Genomic DNA, 26,731 nt, shown 5'->3' with positions numbered 1-26,731 from the left:
TCTCCCTTACTAATCTTCCCCTCCTTTGTCGTTGGTTCAACTCCTGGTTTTCTTCAAGAGACTTTCGTTGAATACTTCAGTTTTTGCCATATGGTCAGTGTTTTGAATTTATGCTAATACTGTGCTATCATAGTGAGTTGAGTTTGGGACAGTTTCTCATGAAACTTTATCTATCCTAGGCTGACTTCCGATACAATACCCATGCCCTGTCCAGTGATCCATCTCTCTGCCTGTTTCATCAGTCAGAGAGTTGTATCATTTGGAAGGTCTAATCTGACTTAACTACAATCAAGTCGTGTGAAAAAGGATCCGGAAGAACCATACCAATTGTATCCTTTTTTGGTTACCGTATCCTTTTCAATTGATACATTGGTGATTTATGAGAGTCTTCTGACCAATGAAAAAAAGTGTCAGTCGCTGCCTTTGCCTCCCCCCACTCTTGCAGCTGACTCCCACCCCGACGCAGCCCTCTCTAACTTTCACCTTTCCATCTCCAATACTCTGGACATCCTTGCCCCTTTCATGAGGGTCCGACTGAAGCCTCCCAAAAAGTGCAACTCTTGGTACAACTCTGATCTGGCTGACCTTAAACGCAAGTGCATGGCAGCAGAACGGAAATGGGGATCTTCAGCTACACCCTCTGACAAGTTGCCCTGCCGCCTTCTGCAAAGGCAATATAGACTATGCATCCGGCTCAAGAAAAGCGTCCATATTCAAGCCTGCATCTCTGTGGCCTCCAACAACACAGACACACTTTTCAAAGTCTGTAAGGAGCTGGCCAACCCTACTGCAACCTCATCCTCTAATGCACTCACCCAGGCCCTTTGCAGGGCCCTGGCTGCACACTTCACTGTCATAACACAGGGCATCCTGTCCTCTCTCTCCTCTGTACCCACTCATGCACCATCATCTCCTGGGCCACCCCCATCACGCCCCCTCTTCTCTCCTCCCTCTCCCCTGACACACCTGAGAAGGTTTTTAGACTAGTCCGGTCTATGCCTGCCTCTTCCAAACAGGTGCACCCTTGCCCTCCAAAACCATCAAGGACAACATTGACTCTCTAGCTCCAGCCTTGGCAGACCTCTGCAACCTCTCCTTTGCCACTGGAGTTTTCCCCACTTCCCTCAAGCATTCTCTTGTGCACCTTCTGCTCAAAGAACCCTCTGCCGACCCTTCTGTTCTGGCTAAGTATCGCCCTATCTCCATCACTCCTTTCCTGGGCAAACTCCTGGAGAAGTTGGCTATCTCTTAGCTTACCCTCCACACTGAATCTGTTGGTTGTCCCCATGACCATCAGTCTAGCTTTAGAGCATCCAGAGGCACGGAAACTGCTCTTCTGAACACCTGTGAAGACCTGCTGCTCTCAAACCTTGACTCTAACTCTCCCTCTGTCCTCATTCTCCTTGACCTCTCCTCTGCTTTTGATATAGTAAACAAAAACATCCTGATCTCCCATCTCTGTGATACCCTGGGCATCACAGATCAGGCCCTGGCATGGCTTGCATCCTTTCTCTCTGATTCCTAGGGGGAACTTGGGTCCTTTCTCTCCGCTATCACTCTTTCTACTTGTGGTATCCCACAAGGATCTAATCTTTCCCCCTAGTTTTTCAATGTCTACATGGCCCCTTTGGCCCAAAGGATCTCTGGCTTCACCTCCCACTTTGTGTTATGCGGATGACACACAGCTCTCTTTCAGGCTACCCTCAGCCTCTTCCTCCTCCTCGCTCACTCCTGAGTGTCTGTCCACAATTCAGTCCTGCTGCTAACAATCTCTCCCTTAATGCCAGCAAGACAGATTGTCCTCATTGCGACCCCTGCTCCCACTTTCCCACTCACACTGGCCGGCCTCCCTTGGTCCTGCTCCCTCACCCACCAGTGAGGTAAAAAAATCTGGGGTCATCTTCGACACACTCTCCTTCTCACATCTCGCACATGTTCAAAAAGTATCACTACCAGCTGCACCTCTTCAGAGGTATTCTACCTTTTTTCACCTTCCCCCAGAGGCTCACTGTCTCCAGAGCCCGGGTTCTCTCCAGTCTGGACTACTGCAACTGTCTTTCTCAATCTTCCTACATCTAGTCACCGACCTATTCAACTCATCCAGAACAGAACGGCAAGACTTATCCTTGGCCTCAAGCCCAAGGACTGCATCTCTCCGGCACTGAAATTACTCCACTGGCTCCCCCTGGCTGCAAGTATCAAGTTCAAATCCTTCTGCATAGTCCACAAGGCTTTATGGGGCCGGGGCCCTTAGCATACACAACACTCTTGTACAGGGTACACTCTGCACTTCATCAGCTTTGACATCTGTGGACTCAGAAGGTTCAGAAGACACACTGGAAGGCACACAGAGCTCCTACAGTCATTTTACTTTTATAGGCTTTTTTCAATGACGCAATGTTTTCATGCAAATTCGGGATACATTTCTGATTGGTTCTCTTAAATATAAATAAACCCCTTCTTGTCTCTGATTGGGTGGCTTATCTATCACTCACAAAGCCCACATGAGTTCATTTTTGGCAACCACTGGTTGACTGACACATAGACTGATGATGCTTATTTAAGACTCAGCTGAACACAATTATACATTCCATCTCCTGCCAACAGCAGTTTTATCTGCTTCTTGAGGTCCTGCCAATTTTCAGTCACTGTCTCATACCGTGAACAAAACACATATAAACAAAACACATATAAACTCAATTATGCTTTCCAAGTACTGCAGCTGATCTGTATTAATTGGCAACATCTCTGCCTCTATCTGATCTATCAATCTTGTCTGCTTTCTTTGCCAACATTTCTAAATATACCATCCCAGGTGTGCTTTATCTTACAGTGAACTGCTGCCAAAGAATATTTCAACATCAGCATGGTACAGTTCTTTTGACACCTGATCCTGAAGCCATTTTGTATTTTGGCATCCATTTTACAATCTGTATATTCAGCCTTGTTTACCAAACAGTACATCAGTTTTTACTTTTGAGCATATCTCCGATTCTATCCAGTTTCCAGAATACATTTGTACATATTCATAATGTGCGTGTATTTATTTTTAAATGGTTTTTATTGGCATTTATAGTTGGCATTCGTAATTTAGCATCTCAATTCGACATCATTTTCATACATACATATAACGACTGGTTAACATCTTGTATTGATTTTATAACAACAAACAATCTTTTCCGCTTGAATTGTTTTTTTTTTTTCCTTGGGGTGCTCATCGGTTCGTTCTGGGGGGCTCCAGGGCGTAGTGCTGTTACGCTCACCTGGCTCCCACAGAGCCGTCGATCTGGACTGGACTGCTGCGGTCTCCACCAATGTGACGTGTAGGGCCGAGATGACGGACTGGACTGGCCCACCTAGCTTCGTTTGCTTGGCCCGTAGGAATATTCTTCTGCAAGTGGAGAAAGGGAATTAACCACCCGTGGAGTTGAGCGTAAATCCCCCCACCCCGCTGTTCTCCCCACTGATCACCTTGGATGTTCCCTCTTGTAGTCTCCCCTGATGATTTGAAAAGATGAGCTCTCCATTCTGCGTTGAGCGCAGGGGCGTGTAGATAACCAGTTTCTTCACTGGCTCGAAGGAATTGGTGAGTTCTAGGACAATATTGACTCCGATATTCCCGGCAAGACGCCATAAGTATGTAGTTCGTAAGAGTTCAAATGCCTGACTTTCACTCTTGTCCGATTCCTTGCAGGTTGCAGCTTGACCCTACTGAAGAGTTCTTCGTGGCAACCGGTAATGTTCTGGTAAGGATTTGTATTATCCAACACAGTTCGATAAAATAATGTCCATATGTAACCTGTTGCTTTCTCCCTTATTCAGGCGCTGAGAGAAAGTATGAAGTCTCGGGGAATAATGCCTCAGGCGGTAAAATCAGGTAAGTCTTTTGTGGTGAGGAGGGTTCCCCTTGTTAGTCCCTTGTTTCACCTTGCTGTCCTTTTGTTTTCCCTTAGGGGCTGGGGTTCGGCTAGGATGCAGTGGAAGCTGCGCCGACCCGTGAAGAAGAATAGTACCCCCGGTGGTAAAATCAGGTAAGTCTATGGGGGGGGTATTCCTCTGTGTATTCCCTTGGCTCACCTTGCTGTTCTTGTCATCTCCTTAGGTACCAGAGTGCGGCAGTAACATGCAGGAGGATGCAGTGAAATGTGAAGATGCTGCGAAGGTCGGTGAGTTCAGCGTGGCGCTGCAGCAGGCGAGGCGACGCGCATAAAATAACTTCTTTCTTCCAGCTCGAAGGCGCGATGGATCAGGAATTCAGGTAAGGATCAAAGGTATTGCTCTTGTTCTAACCTTTTCTCCTTCTTTCTCCCTTTTTCTAGGAGCTCCAAACTCGAGGCGGGTGTGGCAGATGATTGGATGCAGACTTGCAGGCACGGTGAGCGTTACGCTGCTGGATGCAGTCTAACGCAAAGCGTGTGCTGCTCTTCGACCGTGGTTTAAATAGCCTCCAAAGTAGTCCCAGGTAAGTATTCCTCCCCAGCCCCACCCGAGTAAAAAAAAAATAGTCCCTAGGTAAAATAGTCCCTTCCAAGCCTTGTTTGGCTTGGAGCTCTTGCAGCATGGTCTGCATCAGGTAAGTTTGCAGCATGGTCTGCATCAGGTAAGTTTTAATCTATGAGCCTGGTGCCTATGGCGCCAGGACTGACCCTCCATATGAGCCTGGCGCCATAGGCGCCAGGACTGCACCCAAATAGCCCCTAGCGGGGGTTGTTGGGCTTGCTTGGGGTAACTTGATGCCTGCTTCTGGGGTTTCTGGACTTGGTCTGGGTCCCCGGGGGTAGGCATCCTGACAAGTGCTCCATTGCATTTGCTGGGGGCTAGTGAGTGCCGATCCGATGTTCTGATTTTATTAGCCTAGCTCCCAGCAGGTCTTAGATGACCCAAAAGTGGGCTTTTGTTCATTCATGGGGGTTTGTCGTCAGATGGGTGGAACACGTCCCAGATAAACGTTTTCCAGACCTCATATGCAGGGATCACATCTTCCCCAGCTCTAGACACCCCTTCGGCCCATACTCTAGTCTCAGCCTCTGTCCAGTGTTCCAGTTCCCTATACCATCTAGCGTACTATGGTCCCCCCGCAGTCTTCCATGCCATTGCGATGGACCTTTTGGCCAGTATACATGCCATGTCCATAAGCTTGACCAGGTGCCTGACTTTGCTTATTCTTGGGTAGGGTCCCAGCAGGCATTTTTAAGGTGACCATTTGTACTTTCTACAAGTCTGCTCTATCTTGGCCCAGAAACATTGTACTTTCAGGCACCCCCAGAACATGTGTAACATCGCCGCTCCCTCCGACCCGCACCATGGACACTGTGGGCATTAACTAGTGTTAAATTTGGCTATTCTGTCTGGTGTCATGTAGGTTCTATACAGGACATTTAGTTGAATTAACCTGATTCTAGTGTTTCTGGCCATTTCCTGGGTGTACATCAGGATGCTCTCCCATTCCCTCTCTGTTATGCAGGTTCCCAGGTCAGTCTCCCATCCCTGTTTCAGCACTGCGCTTCTGGGGTTGGGCCTATCTGCCAACTGACTATAGAGGATGCACACTGGTCTCCATCCATCTCCCAGATTGTGTAGTATTTCTAGCAATGGATCCGCCGCTGGCTCCTCTGGCCATTCTTTCCACTTCTTCCTTGCTATCTTTCTGGTCCTCTGATACCATATGAACTGGCCTTTGGATAATCCCTCTTTTTCACCCATGGCTTCAAACTCCTTAAAAACACCTTCCTCATATGCATCCCCCCAGGAGTAAATGCTGCATCCTTCCCATTGCCGCACAATTGCCATGTCTGCTTTGTTTGCACAAACATCAGCTGCAATCGGGGTTTCAGGTGAGTATGGGGGCACCCGTCCCAGCAGTTTCAGGGTCCTATTCCAAACTTTCCTGCCTAGCGTTACAATCATTGGGACACTATTAAAACGGAACCCATAGTGTTTCTTTTAGGTTAGCAGGAGCCACCAGCTGTTTTCAGTCTTGTTTCCGAGGTGGTCTCGTCTGCAAGCCACTTGGCCACAAAGCTGGGTTGTGCCGCCAGGTAATATCTCTCAAGATCTGGTAGTTGAACCCCTCGCTCCCTGTACGGCAACATGTGTAGTTAGGGACAGTATGCACCTAGCAGAACCCCAAAGGAGCTCTCTTATTAGCTTTTCCAACAGGCGGAAGTAAGAGGGCGGGATACAGTAGTGCACGTTCAGGAAAAAATATAGGAACCTTTGTAGGATGATCATTTTGGTAATGGCAACCCCGCTTATCACAGACAGATGTAGTTTGAACCAGAATTTCATGGACTTCTGAGTCCCTTTACTGCCAATTCGGTGTTGCCCTCGTGCATCAGTTCAGGTGTGTGCCAGACATTCACTCCTAGATATCTCAATGACTGCAGCTGCCACCGGAGCCCAACTCCCGGAAGTTCCTCAACCATTTTCCGAGCCAGTCCAGCCAGTGGAAATATGCAGGATTTCTCCCTGCTAAAAGAGATCCCTGACACTCCAGCAAAATTCTCCAGAACGTCTATTATGTGCGTGTAATACCGGAGACACCCGCCACTTCCTAGGTCATTCTGACACCAAAATATGTCGCCCACATGGACCTTTTTTTTATCTCTAAAAACACTATCATTCTAATTTCTGCTATGCTGGAACCATTGATCAGCCTATCATGTTATCTGCACTCGGTTTGAGGAGGGGGGAAGGGGTCTGGTTCCCCTCTACACACCCCCCTCTCGTCGGTATTTGACCACTGTTCAATTCACGGACACTACGCCCAGTGTCCACGCTTCCCCATATACATTCCTGTCTGTCACCCCCTCCATGTTGTGATTTCATCTCAACATGGGAGCTATCATAAAAACATTTCTACGGAATCAACAGTGTTTTCAATCATTCTTAATTTAAAACATATATGTATCTACTTTTACCAAAAGCTAATTGCAACATGTTGCCCTCTTGATTTGTATGCATGTATCCTCAAAGAATAATTTTGTTTGTTCTTGTCTAGATCCCATCCCCATTACCCAATTAAATGTAAACATATACTCTACAGGTGATTTCCTAAGGCCACCATGAGAATTCAGAGAAATCATTCTTTTAGGGAACCCACCAGCCCATTTTTCTTCTGTTACATCCTCGTGAAACATTTAGCGTTTTACATCCATTTTTTTCTTTCTCCCACCCCACGACAGTTCCTTGTTTCACGCTCTCTCCCCATCCACGTTTTCTTCCATCAGTACATCTGCCACTCGATTCATCTTGTTTTAGCTTATTCAGCATCCACGGACCTTCTTTACGTTAGTTTATTTTTATTTTTACTTGTCCTTTACAGAGTACTTGAACTCTTAGTCTTTCGGATTTGAAGTCAGAGAGTCGGGGGGGGGGGTAGAGGGGGGAGGGCATTCGATTGTTTCTGGGGAACACAAGGATGGGGAGTCTCATTGGGACACTTTTTTTTTTTTAAAGAAATTACTTTAACTGAGCATCTGGCTGGGTCCCTCAATCATTTCTCCCTGCGCGCAGGATTGGTTGCCGTCAATCACCTGATGTGTAGTTATCTCTCGTTCATCTGTAATATAAAACTGAACGAGTCTCTTTTGAAAAAAAGCATGTCTTTATGGTCAGTATTACCTCCTCATACCCAACCCTTAAAATACCTATATTTCTTTTTAAATTCTCCTGCCGCCTAAACAATTTCTACTGCATTTTCTCCTTTTTTAATATAATAGGATGGCTGCTCCTGTCTCTTTGTTCGCACATCTTGGTATCACTTTATATTTAATACATACTGGCTAATACCGGGATTTGGCTATGATCTGAGGTCATAAGAGATGTACATTTTTTACTTTTTCTGCATTGCCCTATTTTTCATGGGCTTCTTTCTTTTTCCATAACTGCATAGTGTACTAAAGGAAAGATTTCCTCTGTGGTTGACGTTCTCAAACCAAAGAGTCCTGCAGTCTCCTTGTTTATGATAAAATAATACACAAGAAAGATAACATAACAAATTAAAAAACATTTTGTCTTAAAAAAGATGTGTTTTCTTCAGTCGCTCCCCTTCTTTCTTCTTGGTGCATCTGTAGCTGAAGAAGACGCTGGTGTGGGTTCCTGCTCTCTATAAAAAACCAAAATAGAGGCACAGTCATATTTTAGCTGACAAAGCGATCAATTATTTCCTCGTGGTAAACTGTTACTGTTTCCTTTTGATAACATTTTTTTACTGAGATCATCTCTTGTCCCTATCAGCCCACTCAACTATAGGCTCATTTTTCTGCCCCCAGAGACACGTTGGTGCACATTTATATTCCTTTGACCTTTCCATACGTGTCCTGTGTTTAATCTTTCCTGCTATGCTGAACATTTTCTCTGTACTTTTGAAGTCCTCCTGCTGATGGCGTGGGACCGCGGTCTCTTCATTCTTTGCTGTGTTTACTGTTGAGACATAATTGACATTTTTTTCGTCATCCTACCTACACTAGCCTTGTCTAACCATGTTATTTGGAACCCAGCACTGTTCCTATTAAATGCATGCGAGTGTAACATACAGGCATACATCGTTTTGCCTATACTCAAAGCCTTATGCATTTGCCAAATATACCTATTTGGAACTTCTCTGTTACCAGAATTACAAAAAGGTTACTCCACCTTCTATCCAAAGTCTTCCTTGTTTTCGCTGTTGGATATGGCTGTGCTTGTATATCTATGCTATTCTATGATCACACCTGTTTGCACCTCTCTTGGGAAAATGCCATCTATTTAAAAGACTGTATCCCTTAAAGCATTTTTCTGTACTCACCTGGGTCCTCTTATTCCTAATAATGACCAATAGTTTGTTCACACACTTGCTGTGTCAACTGGTACTCACCTTTTCCTTCTCTACTTGTCCACTTAATACTTACCTTTGTCATAATATAATGTTTCTTCCCATTATATTGCTATACTCTGCTAAGGGCATGTGTACATTCCTCCCGTACTCCAAAATTACAATAATGTTCACCTGTAAAGCATAAATCAACCTCTTCATATACATACAATGTGTTTGTTACTTACTCTCATATGTTCTTTAGTATAGTTCTATAACAAATTCTTTATATATTATCAGATCAATGTTGGTCATCCATACCCCTTGAGCTCTTCTTTAATCACATTGTATCATCATCTAAATACACTACACTACTTGAGTGTAACCAGCACCATCCATTGTGCTCATTGTTTACAAATCTGGATATCTTACCCACATGTGCTTTTCACTGCTTTAATATCCATTAATTCCTTCCTTCATTCATCCATTAATTTATTATTTATTTATTTCACCCCCTGAATTGTCATCAATTTTTTAGTTTTGAACTTCTTCTCTACATTTATCCTAATTTATTTATGATTACCTTACATTAATTAGTGTAATTACAAACCTCTCATTTATTTTTTATATTTATAATCCCTCACATGTGTGTACTTTTACTTTGTTCTCCTATTCCTTTCAATAAACCCAAGTCATTAGGGCCTGTGGTTCACAGGACATTTCAGACACTCTCCAAGTCTTCCTGAAAATATGCTGAGCGTTGGCACATTTTTATCATTCGCTGTAGGATTTCCCCTTCTCTATATTTGTATCCAATATGTGGTGCTGATGATAAACACCACTTCATTATTTGTTTAGTCTTCTCTAAATATGTCGTCATCAGTGGCGTCAGTCAACTTAGACCCTTCTTCAAGAGCTATCACTGTTCTCCATGGTATACTCTTATTGTCCATTCCTTCAAGTATTGTCATTTCCTTCCATACTATGGCTGCTTTTAATTCTGTAGGGATAACATGTCCCCTCTCTTGTCCATAGGTATCCATGATTTTGAACACAAATTAATCAGGTGTTCTCACCGTTTTCTCCACTAGGCCAAATAATCATGTTAATAGGCTGTTCACCTCATACATAGAAAAACTTCCAACTCAACTGGAACATCTCGCAGAGCCACGTGTCCTGTGAATGCCGATATACATTTGCTGCATTTAAATAGTGTATTTGAAGAGCGGAACACACTTTTCCTTGGTCAATAAATAAAATCATCATGTTAAGTTTTGCCATAAAAACCCTTCCCAGAATATTGACTGGTACCTGTCGCAAATATAACAAAAGATCAGTCCTGTCTCTCTTTCCTATAGAGACTGGTAATTCATCAATAAAAAGAAACTCAATTTGTGGCTCCAAAGAACCCTCAATCTTCTGATGATTCCCACCTGATGATGCCTTTCCTCCTGTGTAAATAGACGCGTAGCCTCAGTGTCTACTATTCAAGCAAAGGATTTCGCCTCCTGCCATCAAATTTAACCCTTGGCTCCTTTTGAGGATCTAATATCACTGAAAATTCTGAACACATCAAGTCGTCTTGTGAGCTGTCCTATTGTGGGTGCATGCATACCCTTATTCCTGTGAAAGGATTTCCTCCTACCAAAGTGGTACCTCCTATCCTGGGTATCGATACCCGTTTTGTGTTTACATATCGCTAAGGCTGCATGGGGGCTCATTACAGTTGCCCCTGTAGTGAATTCATTTGCACCTGCTCTAGCTGTTGTACCTGTTGCACTCTCAGCGCTTGTGTCTGATCCTGGGTGAATCCTACCCTAGTTTGTGAGCTATGTGCTGGAGGATAGGCTGTCCCCCCTCTTGAGAATTGTCCATTTTGTACATATCCTTGACTCCCGCATGTGCGCGCAATGTGCCCTGCCATCCCACATATCCAATACACAGCAGGACCTAATATAACTACTCCCCCCTGGTTAAACCCTCCTTGCATATTCTGACTCTCATTCTGTATATTCTGAAAACCGCTTTGATTATTTTGAAATCCATCCCTTCCTCTATAACCCATTCCTTTGCCTTGTGGTCATTCTTTCCTTGGTCCATCTTGTGCTGATTATTCGCCTTTGATGTACCCACTGCTTACTGTACTCCTAGCCCTTCCCCGCTTTGTCAATACCGCCCCTTCTATGGTATATTCTAACAATATTTTCTGAACTAACTTGGCTTCCTTAATTTTTCCTAGCATTGTTATTCTTCTCCTGTAACAGCTAACAGTAATGTACTGTAGTCAACTGTATCTCAAGCCACGGTTTTGCTTCCAGTCCCACTTGCATCTTAAGTGCCTCTGTACCTGTTCAGGCATTCCCTGACATAAAATGTGGTAAAATACTGCCACTTTTTTCACCTCTGCTCATACACTTCAAGAGTTAAGTGCTCCTGAAAATAAGCAAGCAGGTCCTCATCCTCCTTAAAAAAGGAAATCTAACTTCTTTTACATCATATTTTCAGCAAAACATAGGGCCTCATTACGAGTCAGGCGTTAAGGGTTTTACGGCGCCGTAAACGGGGCCGACCCTTAACGCCTGATTACAAGGTACCTTTGAGGGATGGTGATTTTAACGCCTGCTTTTTGCAGGCGTTAAAAACCATGCCGCAAAGGGACCTTGGTGCTAAGTACGGTGCCGCAATTTGCGGCACCGTACTTAGGGCATAATGGGGAAGGCGCTATCGGGCAAAAATGGGAATGGGGAAGGGCCATGGCGGAAGGGGGAATTACCACTCTGCCAACCTCGGAATGGGGTGGTAATTCCCCATTCCGCCATGGCGGAGTCGGAGAGTTACCGGCATGGACCATGGTGCTATTAGCACCATGGTCCATCCGCCAGGGTCGTAATGAGGCCCATAATATCCCAAACTGGTGTTCCTGATATAAAGCTAAGGCATCCTGTGTGTATGTGAGTGTGTTCTTATTGCAGTATTGAATTCCTTCTTCTGACTACCTGTGTGCGTCTTTTGTGTGCATGTTCTCAATGTCACTGGGCCTAGTAAGATTGTTGTTTTTGTTCTCCCTTGTTTCCCTCCCTTTGCCTGGTCATGCTCTGAAACCCTTGTGCATGAGTGCAACATAAATAAAATATAATTTCATTGATCCTGCAATCCATTGATTGCCTGTACTCTCACAAGATCATGTGTGCATATGTGTTTGCGTACCTTGTCATGTGCGCCTGTGTGTGTGCATTTGTGTGTGTGTGTGCATGCATGTGGGTGTGTCATTCCCCTTCTTATAAGCAGATCATGACAGAGAATCATCTCTATTTCTTTCCCCAATAAATCAATTCATCACATATAATAATTATCCATGCCATACTTCAATAATAGTGCCAACCCTCCCTCATTCTTCTTTCAGTACTCAGCCTCCGTCTACTTATCCATAAATACATTTTCATTTTAACAAACCCTACAAAACCCCTAAATAGTAGACTCCTTATTATTAAAAGTCAGGCCAATCAGGGTGTGTGCTTCTATATAAAAAATACGTTTTTAACCTAATGTTTTCTCAATATAACTGTTTTAATATATCATGCCCCTTATCCATATTGTGTGACCTTAGTCCCAGTGCGCTTTGTGAGTGCTTCCTCTCATTACCCACTGCTTCCTCATTCTAAATACACGTTTGCATTAGTACATGCCTTCCCAATGTTTTTCCCCAAAAAGGTGGTTTTGTATCATATATTCTTGCTATTCTCCATAAATATTCATTGTGCTTAGCTCAATGTCATTACTTACTGCATTAATATACTTGTTACTGTAATTTGCACTCATAATTGCATTTTTACTCTTAGCACCATGCTTCACAATTTGTGTGATCTTGGACATATTTTTTCCTTTTCTTTTCCAAATGCCCTAATATTATGTAGTTTATATTATATAGTGGGGGAAACACTGTTCCCCCGCCCCTTGAAACCTATCCAGTCTGCTCTGGCCCTGGTGCACATGCTTAAGTGTACATGTGTAACATCTCCATGACACTGCATTATTTATGATGCATCTCCTGTGTCTTCTTAATCTGTCCTTGATTAACAATGTTCACCCTGTTCTGACCATCCCCAACACTCTCCTGTGCTTTAATTTGCAATCTCTTTCTTTTCATAGCGCACTAAAAAACGCTTAGTGAAACATTTTCCCTCTTTTTCTCATCTGTACAATTGGCCCATTCATGCCTTATGAACTATACTCTTTCAAAAATGTCCCATCAATCACCAACAAAAAACAGCTATTTGCCTAACATAAAATCAACGGAGCTCTAGTGTGTGCCGAACAAAGACTACATCCAACACCAACTGCAAAAAATGACCAACCAACCTCCTAAAAATGGGAAGTGACTTGCATAACCCTAAACAGTGACTCAATGGGTTCTCTCCTCTGCTCACGCATATACAATAATTGGGAACAGCCTCCCTTTCAAAACAATGCATTCAAAACAAGGTTCTACCATATAGAACTCCTCTGACAGAATCAACAATTCTTCAAAATATACACCCTTTTTTTTTATTAAATAACCAGGGGTTAAATTACCTCACAGCATATTAATCTAATCCAGCGCTTCTTTTAGCATCTGGTTTAATAACCAAGCACCGATGCCATGAAAAAATTAATTTTTTCAAAGCTACACAAATGAATCACGAAACATTTTCCTTGCATATTTATACAGATATTGGCTTCAGCCCTACTAATTGTTAATTGCTTCAATCATATTTCCATGATTCTTTATAAATTCTCTTGTTACGGTGTAAATACAAATACACATATTTTTTCCATTCCTTGCCAATACAAACCAGTATTTGCTCTTTCTACGTGTAAGACTAGCTCACAGCTGCCTTGACTTGAAAAGCTATCTTTTCCCAAAACTCCATGCAGCTTTACATTCCTTCAACTTATTTAATTACCTCTTGACTCTGTCAGCTCCTCATCTTTTTAACCTTGGGAAGAAACCCTGGTTTCTTCCAGCAGCACGGATTTGAACATTAATTTTCATCGTGCACTGTCAATGCAGGCTTTTTGCCAAGTGCGCACAGCGCATACAATAATTGCTTATCTCGCTTTGTTGCTTCACTTTCAAAGTATGTCATATATCACATTCCCTTCACTTTTTGCTGGAGAAAAGGAATCTGGTGCCGGTTTTTGTGTTAAAAACTCATTTTAATGACTTTTTCTTGTCTTGTTTTAACTCTGCCGTTTTAATGAGCAAAAATTGATTTATGTGCAATTTTCTTTCACCTTTGTTTCTATGATGTGCTTGATGTTTTTTTTTTTATCTTTCAAAGCTTTTTGGCTTGCTAAGGCTGTCATTTGTACATATATATAATTTAACACCCCAGCTCCCTCCACTCACTCGCCTCAAGGGGTGCAAAAATGTTCACAATTTTGACTGTAATTTATTATTTTCCATGTTTTTCTCTCTAACATTTCAGACAGCACATATGAGCATGCCCATCAACGGCTTGCTCAAACTTCTATCTTTTTCACTACTTTCTGTCTATTTCTGGTCTGGTGCAAATCACCTGCCCTAAATAAATAATGTACTTTCTTGACTTCATCTCAACTTTGTACAACTCATTGTCACTCTTCAACACCTTAATTTGAAACAGACACATACAGACCGACAAACTAGTCGACTCTTCACATTAATCCTCAGGGCTCTTCGCTTTATTTCTGCCCCTAAACATACCCTGATAGGTGTTTGTCATTATTTTACAGGGACCTATCCTCTGCATCTCCTCGGTTTACTTCAATTGAAGTGTATAATGACTTCTTCTGAAATCCCTTGGACCAGGATCCTCCGGGCATCTTATCTCTGTATCTCTTGTCTATATACACAAAAAACACCAATCATTATCTTTTCTACACTATTTTCTATGTTCCCTGTTCCTTTTTAAACCACTGATAACTTTTTTAACTACTGATTACTTACTGATTACTTTAATATATGCATAACATGTTTATTCCTTTGCCTCTGTCCCCTTACAATACATACCATAATCCATAGATGTCAAAGTGCGCCATCATATCATGCTGCCAGTCATGGGGAGACTTTCCCTGACAAAATGGGGGCTCAGTGCAGATTCATTTACTTACCCTGCCACTTTCCCCGGGCATTTCCCCAATTCTGTCAGCATGCCAGCATGAAGTTTAGGTTCTTGTCCCTAAAAGATTTCCAGGGTCCCTTTGCCTGGGCGCCCTGTGTACAAGGGGACCCTCTGCACTTCATCAGCTTTGACCTCTGTGGACTCTGAACCAGTATCCGGGCATCCGTTCCTTTCTCCTTGTCCCCGAGTCAGTCATCTTTAATACAGGTTCAGAAGACACACTGGAAGGCACACAGAGCTCCTACAATCATCTTGCTTTTATAGGCCTTTTTCAATGACACAATATTTTCATGCAAATTCAGGATACATCTCTGATTGGTTTCTTAACTACAAATAAACCCCTTCTTGTCTCTGATTCGGTGGCTTATCGATCACTCACCAAGCCCACATGAGTTCATTTTTGGCAACTACTGGTTGACTGACACATAGACTGATAATGCTTATTTTAGACTCAGCCAAACACAATTATACATTCTTCACCTCCTGCCAACAGCAGTCTTATCTGCTTCGTGACGTCCTGCCAATTTTCAGCCAGTGCCTCATACTGTGAAGAAACGCATATAAACTAAATCATGCTTGCCCCAAGTACTGCAGCTGATCTGTATTCATTGGTAACTTCTCTGCCTCTATCTGATCTATCAATCATGTCTGCTTTCTGTGCCAACATTTCTAAATATACCATCCCAGATGTGCTTTAACTTACAGTGAACTGCTGCAAAAGAATATTTTAACATCAGCATGGTACAGTCCTTTTGACACCTATTCCCGAAGCCATTTTGTATTTTGGCATCCATTTTACAATCGGTCTATTCAGCCTTGGTTACCAAACAGTAAATCAATGTTTACTTTTGAGCATATCTCAGCTTCTATCCAGTTTCCAGAATACATTTTTACATATTCATGATGTGCGTGTCATACCGAGACACCCTACACTTCCTAGGTCATTCTGACCCCAAAAATATGTCGCCCACATGCACTTTTCTATCTCTAAAAACCCTATAATTCTAATGTCTGCAATACTGGAACCATTGGTCAGCCTATCATGTTATCTGTACTCGGTTTGAGGTGGGAGGGGGGTCTGGTACCCCTCTGCACTCTCTTCCCAAATACTCTCCTTCTAGAGCCCTCTGCTCAGCCTCCTCCAACTCTCTGCTGGTGAGCCGTTTCTCCAAACAGAGATTTGGGGGTAGATCCTTATCCTCTGCAGGTGCCTCTCTCTGGAGCAGCCTACCCACCTCTGTCTTGAGCCGGACCTCCTTAAGTTCCAGAAACTCCAAGACCCTACCTCTTCTCTTCCTTTTTCTCTCTACCTCTCCCCTGCTAACCTCTGTTCTCTTTGCTTCTTTCCCTCCGGCCACTGCACCCTGCCTGGCACTTCTGCAATATGCTCAATGAGAGGGGCAACCACTCTGCACTTAACCCAGGCCCCTGCTGGACTGGGCACACTTGTCCCCCTCCCGCTTCCTGTTCTGCGCACCTGCACAACCTTGACCTTGAAAGCTGTAGACCTTGCAAGTCTGTCTGCCCTCCCTAGCTTGGTCGTGCTTGAAATACTCATGCATAGGTGCATTGGATGACCAACCACCAAACAATCTGAAATTTCACCAGGCCAGTACTGTAGTTACTCTTACGTCCTGTCCCCTTTTTTCCATACTGTATGGGTGTCCCTCGTGAGGGACGGGAGACGGAAACTTTTTCACCAGAAAAAAAATGTCTTCCCCTTTTAAATTTAGAGGCACACAGGGGTGCCACCCTGGTAGCATGCACTCGCCTGACTACGCCCACCGGTGCCTCTCCTCAGCGCCTTTTCCTCATCGACAGGAACGGGCCAAATTCACCAGCACAGCTGGGTTTGGCTTCAGCCATGTAATACCACACTCTGTTCCCCGGATATTCTTTTATCTTTGTTTTTTCTTTTCAATAGGTACTTGGTCCTATGACGCCACGCTCCACCTGGCGCATGTCGACTTCAGCAGGCTTCAGCAGGTGTCCAGCCTGCGAGGGACTCTTCCCTACAACTGACCCCATGCCCTTTGCCTCCGCTGCCTTGGCCCCGACGACGGCTGGGAAGGTTGTTCCACGTGCGACACATTGACTCCATGGGCACTGAAGAACAGGCTAGCTAGGTTGATGGATCTCTTCCAGAAGTCACTTCCGGAGGAACTAAAGGACTTAGTCAAACATCGCTCGAGGCCAAAGGAAAGGCCTCTATTCACCATCGCACCCTGTAAGGGCTACTCCTTCCCAAAGAAGCGCCCCACCGGGAGGAACCTGCTGGGTTCTAGTACCAGCACACGTACCAAGGCTAGTCCAGCTCACGGATGAGGGTTCTCCGAATCCTTCCGGCGTCAGTTCTGAGGGACCGCAAGGTTCTTTTACTGGGATTACTCCAGAGGGGCAGCGCCCTAGTACCGGCATCATGTCCGAGGGGGCGCCTTCACGCAGCACTACCGGCAGCTCTGCCGAGGGCAGTATGCCTTCCCGGTCACAGCCTAAATTGCGGGATAGGCCTTTTGTTCCAACACCAAGTGTCTTGGACGGGACTGGTTCCAGTGAATCAGGCACCACGACTTCGGCACAAGGGACGCAGCTCGACAAAATGACTGCCGCTCCAGACAAGCTGGCCGCTCATCCGATACCCCCTCTTGCGGGTATCGGGCAGTTTATCCATCAGCAGCTCAGTGCAGGTTTCCCCTGCACCCCAGGCAGAGTGTGCCCCGGCCCCAGCTGTCCTTGGCTACTCCATCAATATCACCTGCCACCTCTACAGCCTCCTAAGACAGATTCTTTGATAGGTTCCTAGGGCTGATGCAAACTCCGCAGATGGGGGCCATCCTCCGGGATGCCATCAGGGACATGCTCCCTCAGGTCACCCCACCGGCACCCATAGTCATTCCTCTGATGGCTCCAGTGCCACAGGCCCCAGCGCAGACGCTACTGCCCCAGCCGGGTCCTCCAATTCAGGCTTCCCTTCCTCCCACAGTACAGGTGGTTCCACACCAGCCACCGGCTGAGGTCTCCACTCCGCAGCCCACGGCACCAGCACTCCTCCACCAGCTCCGTACTGCCCGAGCCTGGCGGACACGGAGGAGGACCCTGACACGCCATCTTCAGCCGGGGCCTTCCACGAATGCCTTGCAGGTTTGGCAGAGTATTTGGGCGTTCCTCAGGCAGCCCGAGGAGGGAGGTCTTAGCAGAAGTCCTCACCCGAAGACCCACTACCAAAGAGGGGATCCACATGCAGAAAGACGTAGTTGCTCTGGCCAAGAAGGGGTGGCTCAAGCCGCACTTCGCCCGGGCTGTCAATCGGCACCAAGTACAGGCAGATGGAGGGGAACGCACTCTTGCTTTCAGCACATCATCAACCGCACTCTTATGTGATAGCTGCGGTGTCACTCTATTCCAAGCTTCAGTCAACTTCGTCCACCTCGTCCTCGACACTGCTAGGCAAGGAGGAGAAGATATTGGAGGCGTACGGGAAGAAGCTGTACTCCAACGCCTCCTTGCACCTGCGGCAGGCCAACGCAGATGCCAAGTTGGCAGCCGCTAACCAAAGGCTCTGGCAGTAAATTGCGGACTTCCTCCCAGACCTTCCGGTACAGAGCCAAGCGCGCTTCAAGGCTGGACTAGGAGAATCCAGGCTGGTAGCGCAGGACATTATGGAGTCCATCGTGCCAAAATTGATACCTCTGCCCGGGCCATCTGCATTGCCACGGACATGAGAAGAACGGCCTGGCTCTGGGGTACTAAATTTAATCCCGATGTCCAGGAACGCATATTGGACCTTCCCTTCGAGGGCAGTGACCTCTTCCACTCCAACACGGATACGGAATCGGATAAAAAGAACAGCTCGCAAACCGCAAAGTCTTTATCTATTCTTACAAAGGCCATGCCCAAGGCCTACACCTAGACGCAGCAACGCTATGAAAAGGGGTGGGCGCTTCGCGGTTTCCGAGGCTTCCACGAACGGAGGTCAGACAACAGGACTGTTCTCCGTGTCAACATCAGAGGAAACACCAAAAGTGGGGGTAGGGAGGCAAGGGTTTTTTCCAATCCCCCTTCTCTGCAGCAGCCTCAGAGGGAAAAAAGGCATGACATGCCCCTTTGGGTCCAAGTGTCTACAGTGGGGGGAAGGCTTGCCTATCACGTGCAATTTTGGCGCCAGAATGTTTTGGACCCCTGTATCCTCTGTAGTCTCCACGGGGTACCGCCTACCGGTACCTTCCTCTCCTCCCTCCTCCCCTCGTCTCCCAACGATTGGGACAGCAACTCGGTTTGCAGAGATCTGGTCGCTCGTCGAGAGCCAGGCTGTGGAAGGAGTCCCAACCTCCCTGCGAGGCTTTGGCTTTTATTCCAGGATTTTTGCCATACAGAAGAAGAACCAGGCTGGACTGAGAGTTGTGTGGGACCTTTCCACCCTCAATCTCTACCTCCCTCTGCAAAAATTCAAGATGGTTACGCCAGCTCATATTGCGGAAACACTGGACAAGGGTGACTGATGTGCTCCCTGGATCTGAAGGACGCTTACCTACATGTCCCGATTTGGCAGCCCCATCTTTCTTTACTACGTTTTAGGATCATGGGCTTCCATTTCCAATACAAGGTGCTACCCTTCGGCCTCAACTCGGCTCCCAGGGTATTTACCATGTTGATGAATGCAGTGGCAGCCCCCCTCAGGGCCCAGGGCCACCACGTCTACCCATACCTGAACGACTGGCTCGTCCGGGCCACTGCTCCGGAAGCGGGTCAGCATACTGCCTCCGCACTGATGAACACACTCCACGTCCTGGGGTTCACTATCAATCTCAAAAAGTCTCAGCTGCAACTCACACAGAGCCTGACCGTCTTGGGCCTCATCTGGGACACAAGCTCTGTGAGAGTCTGTCCCTCGGAGGACAAGATTGCGGCCATCAAGAGAGTTACACTCACTTCCTCTCCAGGCCCGTGACCTCGGCCTGGTGTTACCAACACATACTGGGACTTATGGCAGCGGTCCTTTTGGCTGTGCCCCACACAAGACTCAGGATGCAGGGATTACAGCTGCACTTCGCAGTCTCCCAAGAGGAGCCAGTCAACATTCCTCCCTTTCTCCTCCCGGACCTCCAATGGTGGTCCGCAGACTTCAACCTGAGGCAGGGCAAGCCCTTCCAGCAGCCAGCCCCTCCGGTCAGTTACTACAGACTCTTCCCAAGAGGGCTTTGGATCCACCCTGGAAAACCACAACATCCATGGAGTCTGGACTCGGCAGTAGCAGGAGTCCCACATCAATTGGCTGGAATTGAAGGCCATATGATTGGCTCTGAAGGCCTTTCTCCCTCTTATCGAGGGCAAGACAGTTCTTATCCAGACGGACAACTCCACCAGCATGTACTATGTCAACAAGCAGGGGGGCACCAGATCCCCTCCGCTGTGCAACCTAGCAGTCGGCATGTGGCAATGGGCTCTGGAGAACGACATGTACCTCATGGCTGTCCACATCCCGGGGGAATCCAAACTGGAAGCGGACAGGCTCAGCAATCTGGGGGTAGACAATTACGAATGGCAATTGAACAACCTTGTACTGAAGGAGATCTTTCTCCGGTGGGGGCATCCCCAGGTGGATCCTTTTGCCTCCCGGGACTACAGGAAATGCCAACACTTGGTCTCCTGGCAGGGGCAGGGCTGTGGCTCCCTGGGCGATGCATTCCAGATCCAATGGAACAACATGACGGCATATGCCTTCCTGCCCACACCCCTAGTCCACAGGGTGATCTGCAAGATAAAGGAATCCCGGCACCTCAGCATCTTTTTGATAGCTCCCTTGTGGCCGGCCAGACCGTGGTTCTCCGAGCTCCTCAGCCTTTCGGACAGACCACCCATTCACCTACCGCTGGGCCCAGCCCTTCTCCTGGCCCAGCAGGGGGGCATGGTACTCCACCCTGCTCCTCACAAGCTAGCCCTTGCAGCGTGGTTCCTGAGCAGGTCACGCTGAAACACTTAAGCCTATCTCGGGCTAACCTAGAGATCTTCCAGGGCGCTGGAAGTAAGGCTACTAGGAGCCAATATAAGAGTAAATGGTCTAGATTCTGTAATTGGGCCAACTCTAGGGAGATTGACCCCCTTAAGTACACCTAGGACGACGTGCTCTCCTTTTCAGCATACCTCGCCCACTCTGGTGTGGATACATGCTGCACCTATCTGGCAGCCATAGGGGCTTACAGGAACTCGGAGGAGGGCCTCTTCTCCTCCTCCAACCCGGTGGTCAAGTGACATCTGACTGGCCTCCACAGGCTTTACCCGCCTATAAAGAAGCCACACCCAGTGTGGGACCTTAATGTGGTGTTGGGCGCCTTTGGCGCACAGACCATTTGAGTCTATGGCGTCTGCGGACATCAGGCTGGTCACCATAAAGACCGCTCTGCTCGTGGGCCTCACCTCAGCTCGCAGAGTCAGCGATTTCCAGGCTCTGGTGGCATCAGAACTCGACACCACTTTTCTCAGGGACAAGGTCGTCCTGCGGATGCACCTTGCTTTCCTACCCAAGGTGACCTCCTCGTTCCATCTCAATGAGGAAATATTCATACCCACTTTATTCGCTGACCCCAAGGACGAGCCTCAGAGGGTCTTGCACCATCTGTATGTCACACGCACGCTGAAATACTACCTGGACAGAACCAATGACTTCTTCAACTCGGACACCTTGTTTGTCACCTTCGGTGGGTCAAGGCCCGGTTATCAGGCCTCCATAGCAAGCTGGATGGTTGCGGCCATCGAAGAGGCCTATGAGGGGCAGCATAAACAGTGCCAGCTAACTTACATGCCCATAGAAACAGGTGCCGGAATGACTCACATGTTTTGGGGGTGCCGGAAAATACAACTCTTTTGGACACAGATAGCTACAAAGGTGGCTGAGGCAGGCATAGACTTGGAAATACAAACCCCAGTGTCATGCATTCTGGGTGGATATAGGAGAAGTCGAAAGAACAAACCACTGAACAAGCTAAAAGACCTGATGTACATACTGGCAAAAAGGCGTATTGCCATGGGGTGGAAAAACATCAAAAGCCAAAGTGCAGTATTGTGGTGGGGAGACCTCCAGAAATGGGTAACGGCGGAATCGGGAGCATGGGAGAACGCATTATGGGAACAGAAACTAGACAACAGTGACGATCTACAACAATGGGTGGCACTCACGGTGCCTTTATTCCATTCAAGGAACAAAGACACCACCTCAGATGGCAGCTTGTAATCAGGGCCCTGGAATAGAAGACTTAAGCACAGACTATGCTCTCGGGAGGGAGAAGAGGTTAACAAGTAAGACTGCTGAATAATGTTTCAATGATGATAACCTGGTTTGTTGGTATTGTTATGAAAATAAAAAATAAATTTAAAAAAAAAGTACATGCCCATGCGGTCAGAGCCAATGCCATGGCCATCGCATTCCAACGGCATGTGCCATGGCAGGTCATCGGCAGGGCGGCTACCCCTTTGCCTTTCTGTAAACACTACTGTTTGGACGCCGTCTCTACGTCAAACACGGCATTTGGGGCAGGCGGTTCTAAGAAACCTGTTTTCGTAAGGAGGGGCTCCTCTCCACCCTGGGGCTACATTCAGTTGTAATCACCCATACAGTACGGAGGAAAGGGGACGGGATGTAAGAGTAATTAATAGTTACTCACCGTAGTGACTAAAGTACTCTTAGTCCATAGTTCCCTTTCCTCCATACATCCCACCATCCACCCCCTAATAATACTGGTGTACTTGGGCAATGCCTGTCATTGTCGAAACGTCAATGGGGACTGGGAGTTGCGCCGGTGGGTAGGGTCAGGCAAGCGCATGCTCCCAGTGCCGTGCCCACCTCTAAATTTAAAGGGGAAGAAGATTTATTCTAGAGAAAAAGGTTCCATCTCCCGTCCCTTGCGAGGGACGCCCATAAAGTATGGAGGTAAGGGGACTATGGACTAAGAGTACATTAGTCAGTACGGTGAGTAACTATTCATTTATTGATCTGTATGTCCCCCCCCACCCTTTTTCTCCTCACTCCTTGTCAAGCACTTCTCTAGTAGATATGCATCTGGCCTAGTGCATCTGGCCTAGTATGCTAGCTATTGTTGTTTGATCATTTGAAATCTTCAAGGCCTAAGAATGACTGTGTTCCCTTCTCGCCTTGAAGAGCTTTACTTGTGTATAAGCACTTTACAAATAAACAATTGCCTCTAACCCCGAACATGATGCACATGGTCTTTGCAATGACACTTCAACAGTACGAGGAGGAAGAGAAATAACACTTCCTTTTGAACTGGCGATAAGTATATTATCAGCCCTAACTTGCTGGCGCCCTCATTTTACACTAATCTATACGACTACCAATTCAGCACGCATGGCCTCTTGGCACGTCCTAAGAACATGATCCAAACCCTAAACCATTTGTTCATTCTGCCCTTAAGCATCCCTTCACGCAGGTTTATTACTCGACCTTGAACTGACGATCAGGTGACCAGACTTTACTGGACAATAAATAACATGCTCCCATGTACTTAAGATTACATCTCCTCTCCACAATGGTACCAAGTCGTAAAAACCTGCGCCTGCACGTAGCTGACCATGGGATATTATCGCAGCTGCTCACTGCCTTTCCTCAAACTTGCTCAACCAGCTTTCCCAGTCAGAGTTTATCTCGCCGCCCAATCACTAGCTATAAGAGGACTAGCCACATACAGATTTGTGCATTTGCCATGTACTCTGTGTTCTCCAACTCTTCCAAAATCATTACCCTGAAGACCCCAATGTATTTGTCTGCATGTATGTTCAAGACTGACGCGTCCTCTCACAGTGGTTTCTCCATTGTAAATCTCCTCACATGTGCATAAGAAGCTCCTTGCTGCCCAACATTTAGGCGGTGCGTGGTACGCCACACACCTACATTGTTTTTATCTGCTGCTTTAACATTATCTTTCTGCGTGCATGTGAATCTAAAATGTAGTATTTAAACCCAAAAATAACACTCATCTGTACCTTATTTAGCTGCACTAGATACATGCTAAATCCCAATATCGTGTCAATATTACCATCACCCCAGTCACCAATATGGCGCGTGCAACGCAAACCGTTCATTCCCATTCGACCCTTTAGTGACCACCCCAACAGGGCCCTTTAAATTAAATTCCATATAGTCTTGCTCCTTTTGCTGTGGTGGTTGGGAGGTGGAATCAAAATGATGAGTGACTCCATTTGTGCACCTCTGTTAAATAAGTTATCCACTTTTTGTTTCTGTGCCCACTCTATTCCAAATCAAGTTTGAAATGGTTGAAGCTCTTACTTAGGGATGCAGGAATAAGGCATCTGCAAGGCGTTTTGGAGTAAGCTTGTAGCACTGCTAGTTTCCAGTGAGGTGGTAGTGTTTTTAGTTGAACAATTTATTTGGTACAGCTTGTGAATGGAAGAACCAAAGGGGGAGGTGGGCATAGGTGAACGTTGATGGTGCTTTAGCGGTCTAAAAGTATACTTTTACTAGCTCCCAAGTTACTGTTTTATGTTTGTAAAAGCATGATTGCAGAGCAAATGAGCTTTTAATTGACTTGAGCAGACTGTGTGTAAAGGTGAATGTTGTTGGTAAGAGAAGGGAATGGAGTGGTTAAACGGGTACATTAAGATAGAAAAAAAGCTTTGCACCTTGATATGAAAAGGTTTATTATTAAGAGTTTGTTTCTAGACCTTTCTTAGTTCACGGTGAGGCAGGGTGTATTGCTTATGTGTGAGCAGTAAGTGCCAAATAATGACTTAACTCACTTGATTACCATGTTATCTCATGAATGTCTTGTTGAAGGCATAAGTTCCTTGCTGTTGTCAAGCAATATGGTTGTTCTTGAAGCAATATGCATGCACCTGTTTATACTTAAAAAACTCTGGGGTCTTTTATTTGATTACTGCTGAGTGACAATGTTACGATGGACTTCACTTCTGGTAAAGGCACAGTGATTTCATTTTAAGGGATTTGATTTAACATGTGCAGCTGACTCTTCCAGCTGACGTACATTTTTGTAACTAAATAACTTGAATATTCTGCTTCCATTTCAAAGGCTTTGATCAAATTCAAGAGTTACTTGTATTTTGAAGAGAAGGACTTTGTGGATAAAGCAGAGAAGAATCTGAAACCTACAACTGGAAGCCAGGTGAGCCATAGAGGAAGTAAAATATATGAAGGATGCGGGTGGGAGATTTGAGGCTGGCTCTGGTGATAGGTAAATTGAGGAACCCTTCCAAACAGGACAGTGAAGTCGGACTTCCATTTTTGGGATTCACTTTGCTAACTCGGTGTCCCCTAAACCTTTTGTGTTAACTTTACTGTACTTTAGTGTTTATGTCTGAAGTCACCCCGCTGTTCTAACTCCCTTCTGGTATGATGCCGTTGGTAGCCCACAAGGTTAGGGGGTACTTTTTTTAAAAACCTTCCCTCAAACAGAAAGTATGTTGGGCAGTAGGCTGGTGACAGCTGTACATTTTGTATTTGGCTACCCTCTGCTCTGTAGCCCTTTTACCATATTTGTAGCCCAGTGCCCATTTCTGATGCCTGCAAAATGTGTTAGATTCACATGTTTTGCATTATGTGGTTCGTCTGGAGAAGTACATTTGTTTTTGAGTTGTTACTGTAATGGGCACGGTGTATGACATATACTACCCACACTGCTCCTTCAGTTGACAACCTCTTCAGAATGTTTTTCCCCACCATTGGTTTCTGTCATGGAGAGGAGGAGAAAAGGATGACTTCGAAGCTTTCTCTTGCAGACAGCTGTTTAATGTGCTTCTTTTTGTTGATGATTGCAACTCTGTCTTTGTTTTCTTCCCCATGCACAAAACTCTGTTTAGGCGTTTCGCTTGCAACCACCGGTCACCCAACGGCTTTCGACTGTACGGAGAGCAAGGTTCTGGCTGGTATAAAGTTTAAGCAGAACACTCTAAAGGCAAGAAAAGGCATCACTGAATGGCTCACGCAATGCAGGCTGACCTATTAGAAGCCCTGACATGGTTGGATGTGGTTGAAGATGTTTAAGCAGAGCTACCATTGGACCAACTAGTGGATGACATGAGAGTGAATCAGTTGCAATTCGGAAATTGGGGTTGTGCTTTAAAGCCCATTTGATAAGACACTGCCCCTGTGGTGCAAACAGCCTCCAGTGCCTCTGAACATTTGCACCCTGTGCTCTCGGATATCATTCAGAAGAGAGAAAAAACACGGTGGGGCACAGACAAAAATGAGCAAGGAAATAAACATGGCTACAGCAAGCACAGAAAAGACTCCACATGTGGTCACAAGCAAATGGGTCGAAAAGCAAGGGGCATTTGGGCACGCTGAGACATGCCGCTGAGTAGCCATATGCGTACGAATCTACTAGTGCAAAAAAGCTGGAAGCACCAAAAGATTTTGGTGCCAGGAAGCTAAAGTACAACTAAGCGGTTAGGAGCCTGAGACCTTTCGGTGGAAAAAAATGATTCCAAAATTAATTTTGGCCCCCAAAAACTGTTTGCTGGTAAAGAACACCACCAATACATCCTTCTACAAGAGGTTTGTTACTGCAATCTCAAATGTATGCCAATATGGTATACAAGAGTACATGGAAGCTATTGACATTATCAATGAAGATGACTTGAGAAGTAGAAACATGTATGCCCCAAAACAGATGGATTCTGAAACATTGGTGAAAGTTGCTACACCACAAAAGGACAATAACCAGGGGTGGTTGGGCAAGCAGGAGGCTAACCTTGCAGCAAGCTTTATAAAATGTAAGTACCATGATGGAAGATACAATTCTTCCTC

The 26,731-nt window shown here is 45.8% G+C and overlaps 1 protein-coding gene across 2 annotated transcripts in view; it reads left to right on the top strand.

The window, feature by feature from the left end:
* ASH2L (ASH2 like, histone lysine methyltransferase complex subunit) overlaps positions 1–26,731 on the top strand; it is a 1,246,012-nt gene that overhangs the window by 1,040,794 nt on the left and 178,487 nt on the right. For both annotated transcript variants that reach the window (XM_069617945.1, XM_069617946.1), the window contains one exon: positions 24,996–25,088. In XM_069617945.1, the coding sequence (XP_069474046.1) occupies positions 24,996–25,088 (93 nt within the window). The remainder of the gene's footprint in view (positions 1–24,995; positions 25,089–26,731) is intronic.

This window comes from Ambystoma mexicanum, chromosome 10 (genome assembly GCF_040938575.1).
Source record: "Ambystoma mexicanum isolate Mex_15411 chromosome 10, UKY_AmexF1_1, whole genome shotgun sequence".
Lineage (NCBI taxonomy): Eukaryota > Metazoa > Chordata > Amphibia > Caudata > Ambystomatidae > Ambystoma > Ambystoma mexicanum.
Note: the sequence above shows the minus strand (reverse complement) of the source record. Positions and strands in the feature narration are given on the sequence as shown.